This window comes from Lutra lutra, chromosome 13 (genome assembly GCF_902655055.1).
Source record: "Lutra lutra chromosome 13, mLutLut1.2, whole genome shotgun sequence".
NCBI classification, from domain to species: domain Eukaryota; kingdom Metazoa; phylum Chordata; class Mammalia; order Carnivora; family Mustelidae; genus Lutra; species Lutra lutra.
The window spans coordinates 48,230,497-48,238,259 of record NC_062290.1 but is presented as its reverse complement, the minus strand read 5'-3'; the positions used below and the strand labels follow the sequence as shown (position 1 = coordinate 48,238,259).

Genomic DNA, 7,763 nt, shown 5'->3' with positions numbered 1-7,763 from the left:
ATGGCTCAAAATGGATACTCCCCCAGCTCAAAAGCAATTCAGCTTCTCAAATGGATACATGCACATTATTATATGAATCACATAAAGATTCCAATTACTCTAGCATTGTTGTATTTTTAAACCAGATCTCTATTGTAAAATGTAACTTCCTTGACAGAGCAGTATTTTACATTTGGTATCCTCTATAGAACCTAGTACTTTTCAAAAAAATAGCATTTGAAAAATGAATCAATGCAATGGAAACAATTTAAGAATCATAAGGATCCTAAACTGAATGGTGAATGGCCTTTAGAGATTCAAGAGCCCCATGAAATTATATGCAAAACTATGTGTAGGCCATTGTGTAGAGTTCTTTGGTTCTACCAGAGTCTCAGAGAGATCTATTATCCAAAATGGTTCCTTCACTCAGTATATACTAATTGAATATCAACTAGTTGCCAGGCATTGTATTATGGTTTAGGCTTAGAATCTTAATTTTTTTTTTTATAAATAATGAATACTGATTACAACAAATCTTTACAAGATTTGCTTTTTCATATTCACACGACTAAAAATAACGCATACCATATTAAATATAGCTACATCCTAAATCATCATCAGATTCTAGGCATTTAATATGGTATTTAATGGTAAAATATATGCATACATATACACACACATACATTCACACATACATATAATTTAAGAAATTTTTAGTGAATCATGTTGCCCAAGCTGTTTAAACTACTTCTAATTCATCAACTATCTTACACCCCAACTGCATTTTCATTTATTCCTAACAATAACAATGTAACTACTGTCCTTAAAAAAAATGATGATGATGACATAAAAAGAAAACTTCATGAAATTGTTTTGTAAGCAGTTTTAGGGACATTCCACTTACTGAAATAAAAAGCTTTTGTATGCTCCAGATGGAAAACAAAAAGTATTATTAAAATCTCAAGGAATCCTCTAAAATGTAATGATAATATTTCCCCATTGGAAATTTTATAATTCTCCTCAATGCAAAAGTCTCATCTACCTATAGTGAATCAATATTTATCTGAGAAAGTATTTAAATTTTCTGAGTGAGAGTATTTTTAACTTTGAGAATGGCTGCCATATTCTTGCCACAAACGTATGGAAAGGAATATTTCTCCAGATACAAAGATTAAAATCCTAACCCCCAGTAGGCATTCACTTTATAATATGAAAATTTCTGTGTAGCATGATTCAAAATGACTGTTTCAAAATAAGGTCAACTTATACTATTAGGAAACCATTCATTTCTAATTCCTACACTCTACCAGAACTTAGATGCAATTAGTGATAGTGGCCAGGAGATGGTGCCGTCTCATTTCCTAAAATACACTTCATAGGCTTTGTGTAATTTACAAAGTTCACTTTAAAAAGAAATGTTTTATTAATGGAACTTGTTATCAAAATTGGTAGATATCAATGAAAAATAAGACATTCAGGAAAAAATAAGGAATTTAAATTTCATAAAAGTTTTACTTATTATTAATTACTTATATGTGAATAAAATGCTTTAAAATACTTTGAATAGCTTTTTTCTCTCCTGTGTGCAAGGAACAGAAGGAAAGAAAAAGTTCAAAGTAACAGTCATTTAGAACTACCTCAACTTTTCAATTCTTCCTTTTAGTTCATTTTATATCCTGGGTTGCTTTACACTTAAAACTATAAGCTCCATTTTTCAAAAAAAAATAAACAAGTATAGTTATAAAATAGGAATTCTACAAATGATATTTTAGGGAGAAAATTCATAAAAGTAAAAATATTTCCTGAAATGACTTTACTCAAGGCACATATAACGTTTAAATACTTCTTTCACTTAGTAAAGGCTAAAGAAGAATCTTGCGATCTCAAATCTATCATATTGGTTGTAAAAAAAAAAAATAGCATTTCTAAGGTCTAGTACACCATTCACATTAAATAGAGTATACATTAATAGGTGTGGGTGTGGGGGCTGAATTGCATGCTTCTAGAAATACTCCAAAAAGGGAGAATAGGCAGAAATACTACAGATTGTCCTGATTTGGCCTGGAATACAATCTGCCACCAGTTACTGAGTCTTTACTGGGAAGGTAGGAAGACTCCCTAATCATTCCTGAAAACGCATAATCCAAAGCTGGTCGAAAAGGCAATGCTGGTACCAACCCTGGAGTTAGGTAAGGAGACATAAAACCAGAGAGCCCTCTTCCTGGAGAGGTATATGTCAGCCGTAAAGGATTGATACCTAGTCTAGGACTTAAGCTGTAGAGACCTGAATCACCTCCATAAGAAGCAGAAACAGTCTGAAGAGGAGAGAAAGCTGATTTATTCCCTAGAGTTCCAAAACCAATTCCACCTAAACTAAAATTTGACGCTCTCTGAAAAGCTGTATTTTCCAATTCTCCTGAGCTTGCTAGGTCCCTGGTGTCTTGTTGGTGTTCCTTCCCATTTAGGACCTGTTCAATGGCTTGAACCACATCCCCTTTGCAGAAGCGCAGAATGCCTTCTAGCCGGCTACGCCTATAACTTGGAAAAATCCTGGTAAGGATATCAAGAGGGTCTCTTGGTCTTGAGGACAGTGTGGGAAGGCTGGCTCTGGCAGCAATGAAGTCTTTGGCCCACTCACTTTCATTTCCTGATTCCAAATCAGATGATGACAGGGATCTGGGACTCTCTTCCCCTCCTGATAGCTCCCCAAGGTGAAGAGGCTGAATACTATCTTCCTTGTTTGAACTTTCTGAAATAGATGGCCTGATGTTTTGTTTTCCAATGACACCATTAGACTTAGGAGATGATCCCAAAGTACACTGATGGGATTTAGAGACTGGCTCTTCTTGTCCACTCTGGCATGAGTCACATTTACTCTCTTTTAGTTCTGGGGGATAGAAAAGAAAAAAGAAATCAAATAGAGGAAAACTTTCCAAAACACAGAGTGTACTGCCTACTTGAAAATAACGCTGGATAAAGTAATTCATTTACTAACAGTATATTAGTAATATTTATTTGCTGCAAGAAACTTTAATGAATAAGAATTTTAAAAGGTCATTCAGAAGTAAAGACATTGGAATAGTGGGGAAATGCTATTTATTAGATTATTCCAAGATCATAAAACTATATAAAATACAAATGCTGTAGTTAATTTAGAAATTAGAAAATAAAAGTCTATTATTACCCCAACTATTAAAGTGAAACCAGTATCTCACATTATTTGCCCCATTTGGTGATTTGAGATTTTCTTAAATTTTATCCAAATTTCATTGTTATCTCAGGGAGCTTTTTTTTTTTTTTCAAAATGACACTATGCAAAACAAAAAAAACTAAGTAAAATGACTGTTTAGATAAGAAGTCAAAGGAAGGAACAATCTCAGTATGAAAATGAACATTCTATTTAATAAATAATATTATATTTCAATTTTTTTTCTTTAATGCTCACATTTCAGGTTCCAATTAAGTTACCCGAATAATGTGAAAAACAAAAAAATTCTTAATTTCACTTCAAATCTAAACCAATAATTACCACTACTGTACCAATCTCATATCATACCAGAGCTCTTATATATTTTGTTTTATGTGAGAGACAATAAAGACTTGGCATTTTTTAATAATTCCCTATGAAATATGGACTTTCTTTTTCAATCCCTAGGAAGTATCCAAAAAAAAAGTTTACAGTAAAGTTGTTTCTAAAAGAAAATCATAAACTACACTATTGCACTATTGCAATCTGTACATATCTTTAAAGCATCTTGTAAAAAAAACATATTAATTATTTACTTCAAATCACAACTCCTTTCCAATATTAGGGGCAGTTTTCCAAAAATATTTTTACACAAAAATCTGATTTTATACCTCAACATGTTGAGCATCTTAATATTAATAAAACACTACCATTTTAAATGCCTTTTGTACAGTTTATGCAAGGAAAATAATAATGTATACATTCACTAAATAACTTTTATTTTGGTTTACATTTCCTCTTATCCGATAAACTTATTCTACCTCTATTTCCATTAAAAAAAAAAAGTAAACTGTCAAGTAGGATACTCAAGAGTATTTCTGTCAAACTTTCTTTTTCTACAAATGTTATGAAGCCAACGAAACAAATACTGCATAAAGCAGTGATTTGCATACATGATTTGGTTTCTCAAGAGGCACTGCTCTAAATTCTAAAGAAGTATCTATACTTAATTTTAAAATTAAAGTGTGTACAATTTAACACTTTGAGGGTTAAAAATTATGTCATTGTATCAAAGAGATGACAAAAGAAAAGATGTTGCTCCTGTAAGACTGCAAAGACTCTCTAGTATTTTCAACTTTAAAAGAAACAATGAAACTTTTCTAATGAAGTCTACCAAGTGGGGAGAGATTGGCTTTGGTCCATCATTACATTTTATTTCTAACTATGATCCACAAAATACACTCCCCCCCAACCAAACATGTAAGTTATCAAAATTTCATGTCTACAGCAATTAATGCACAAAACAATTTTTTACTGTTCTCACAGAGTACAATATGATGCAATGAAGTACTGATTGCATAAGACTCTGGAAAATAAGGTATCTTTAAGATACTGTGATATCATTTACATCATCTCTGTTTTCTCAACTCCTATATCTGGTTTTATTTCTTTATTTTTATCACCGTATATTTTGTCTTGTGTTGGATACATATAGTCTTCCTTCTTCTGTATATACGTTTTAAGTTTTTCTGTATGCAGAAAAATCATATTCACCTCTGAATCACTGCTAGCCTTTGTCTAATGAGTGAGTAAATTAAACAGACTATTGCAGTTCACGGATATTGGGTAAGAGGATGCAGTAAGGTTAGAAAAGCTACAGATGTGGCTTTTCAAAAAAGTAGGTCACCTGAGGCAAAGAATAAAATAAAATATCTGACCCTATAAAATAGAACACCTTGGGTACCCCCAAAAAACATATAAATCAATGTCTAACAGAAAGATATCAGCCAGATTTCACTGACAATTTAGTTTACAGAATTTTTCTTTTTTATAGCAGTTATCATTTGCTTAATGACTTTGCCCTTCAGAAGGCTTTGATTTTTCATAAGATATGTTTAATCTGTTTTGTGCACTGAAAGGAACTAGAACATGGTCAAAACACTGGCATAGATGAACACAAAATCATGTATACTTTATTTAAATACAGAAAGAGTCTTTTTCAAAAGTACATCCTGTGATCCAAAAAGATCTGCAATTTTCAGAATTTGGGGAAATTTTCTAATTTTCTAATAACTTACTTTCCATTACCACAGAATTTCGTATGATACAACCTGTCTTGAATTTATACAAAAATACTGAAATGAGATTTACACACCTACTAGAGTTAACTGTTGAGGGCTGGGAAATTCACTGAAATACAGTGAGATTTGCATCAGCAGGAAAACTTAATTTGAGATAAGGCTAATAAAAAATGCTTATATCTTTTTTACTTAACAAAGGGGATGAGGTATTTTGCCATCAAAATATAAGTGGAAGAAAATTAAAACTCCTTGGATAAGAAATCCCTAATACTGGACTTTGAAATTCTTCTTCCCATTGGTTTTACCAATCTGGAAAGCCTAATTTTCTTTTCTAGGGAAAAGAGCTGAAACTTCAAATTTAGAGCTTTCTACACTTTTGGAGGCTAACAAACAGTCATGGGGTGGTGCTTAAAATTTTTAAGGGAAGAAAAGGAGATGAAAAAAGGTTTGGTAGCTGCCAGCAAAGGTTTGCCCAAAAGATGAGGTAATGTACTCTCAACCTTCAGTGACGTTCCCAGCAAGACTGGAAGATTAACTTTGATTTTATAGCTGAAAAGAGTATAGGGCAAGTCCAAAATCCAGCTTCTCTCACTAAGTATTTTAGTCAACGCCTGCCTGAAGTTCTAACTCACCCAAAGTAATATCAACTTGTGTGCAAATTCTATTCCTAGCCTGAGTTGCTCATCTGATCACTCCCTCTTCACTTTTACATTATCTTAACCTACCACCTAATGGTACAGAAAGCCCCTCCAAGGTGATGTGTCTCTAACATCCTCATTAACATTCCTATTACAGAGCAGTTTACCAGAATTTAAATGAGTGCTTCTTTTAAACAACTTTTCTTGCCCACTACCAAGGCACGGCTACTTGTTTCCAAGAGTCTTTTCCCCAAACAACCATTTTCCTTTGCAAAGCATAAATGAAAGACCAACTTACCTTGCTTTAGCTCCGCGTTATCTGGATGGACTACTTGGAAAGCAGGCGTCGCCAGACTAGCCTGCCTCAAGGCACTCAGTTCCATTGCTGTCACCGCCGCAGGGCCGCTGGAGGCCTGGGAATTCTCCATTCTGTTGCTGTTGCTTCCGGATGTCCGACCCCCCGGCCCGCAGGGACCAGGGTACAGGAGCCTCTGCAGCCCCCGGGCCTCACTCTCCTCCTGGGCCTGTTGCCGGCGCAGCGCCACCTGGGCAGCCATGACGCGCTGGCGCTCGGCAATCAGGGTGCACTTGGCACACGCGCAGTCCCGCCAGCTGCAGAAGCGTTTGTGGCCCTTGAGTGCCGACACGACGCCGTGGTTGCGACAACGGGCGCATTTGGGTGTCCGCGGGTAGCCGCAGCTCACCGCACCCACACCCCTCTCCAGTCCCGGAGCCGACCGACAACCTCCGCTTCCCGTGGCGGCTGCGGCTGCCCGCAGAAAGAGGCTGGGTGGCCGCAGGAAAGTTGGAGGAACTGGAATCCCCGAGGGTACTGGCAAGGCCGAAGACGGGGTTGGAGGGGCAGCCGTCACCAGCCCTGGGGCCAAGTGGGGTCGGCCGCTGCCGCTGCGGTCTCTGCTGCCACACTGTGACTGCTCCATTTCCAAGTCTGGTGAGCAAAGTGCTCTGTCCACAGCTAACCCTGCCGGGAACCGGGGCTGCAAGGGCTGGCCGTGGTCCCGCTGCCTCCAACCCACACGCCGACAAAGTTTGACAGAATTCCCGCCGGGCGCTGGAGACTCTAAGAGGCGCAGATGCCCGGTGAGCCTCAAGAGTCCCGGGGCGCTAAGTTAATGCCCCTATGCTAAGCGCTCTCAGCCCTCTGAGCGGGTGAACAGGACGGCGGCAGAAGCTACCCCGCCCACCCCGGCTACCCGCAGAGCGCAGAAGCCCTGGGAGGGCGGGCCGGGTGGGGAGTGGGACCGCCCGGGAGGAGGGACGGTGGGGGACACAAGACACCGTCTTGATGGGCTGTTAAGGTCCATTCTCCAAAAAAGCCGTTTTCTCCCACTTGCCTCCCCATGAATTCCTCAACGTCTATTTTTGTGAAATAATCGAGCCTTCTACCATGCCCCTTCCTAAAGTAAGAAGACTGTTAAGTTTTTTTCTCAGTCCCACGCTTCTCCTAAGCAAGTTTGAAAATTTGGATGTGGACTTTTTTCCTTTTCCCTTTCCTTTTCCCGGGTGAGGTTTAAGGATGGTAGCATGTCCAATGTTAATGAGAAAGCACAGCCTGACAGATGGCAAATATTATGCACCTGAAAGATGCTTTATTTTAAATGGGTCCTAGGACTGCATCAAAACAATGGATAAATAATGAAGGGAATTCGTTCACATTCGGATTCTTCTCGTTCATTCTGTTTATTTACAAATGAGAATTTGAATGGCACATATTTTGAAATGTGACCGCTTAAATGTCTTTATGCATTTCTTATGTGGAACTCTTTATAAGCAGCAACTGTGTTGAAGCTGTTTCAAAAACACTTCACATTTCTATTGTAAAATACTGGGAAAGGTTATTTAGACCATTCTTTAAAT

General features: G+C 37.4%; 1 protein-coding gene across 1 annotated transcript; it reads right to left on the bottom strand.

Annotated features, from left to right (window-relative positions):
- Nucleotides 1-1,965: 1,965 nt before the first annotated feature.
- Nucleotides 1,966-6,826, bottom strand: DMRTA1 (DMRT like family A1). Its single transcript, XM_047700907.1, has 2 exons — nt 6,184-6,826; nt 1,966-2,866 (listed from the first exon to the last, which is right to left on the bottom strand). Exons 1-2 carry the CDS (start codon nt 6,824-6,826, stop codon nt 2,019-2,021), a joined length of 1,491 nt encoding a protein of 496 aa, XP_047556863.1. The 3' UTR covers nt 1,966-2,018.
- Nucleotides 6,827-7,763: the final 937 nt, after the last annotated feature.

Excerpts from the sequence above, each read along its gene's own strand:
- DMRTA1 (XM_047700907.1), bottom strand. The coding sequence starts at position 6,826 with ATGGAGCAGTCACAGTGTGGCAGCAGAGACCGCAGCGGCAGCGGCCGA. Across the intron at positions 2,867-6,183 it reads TAACGCGGAGCTAAAGCAAG|AACTAAAAGAGAGTAAATGT; the intron begins GTAAGTTGGTCT and ends TCTATCCCCCAG.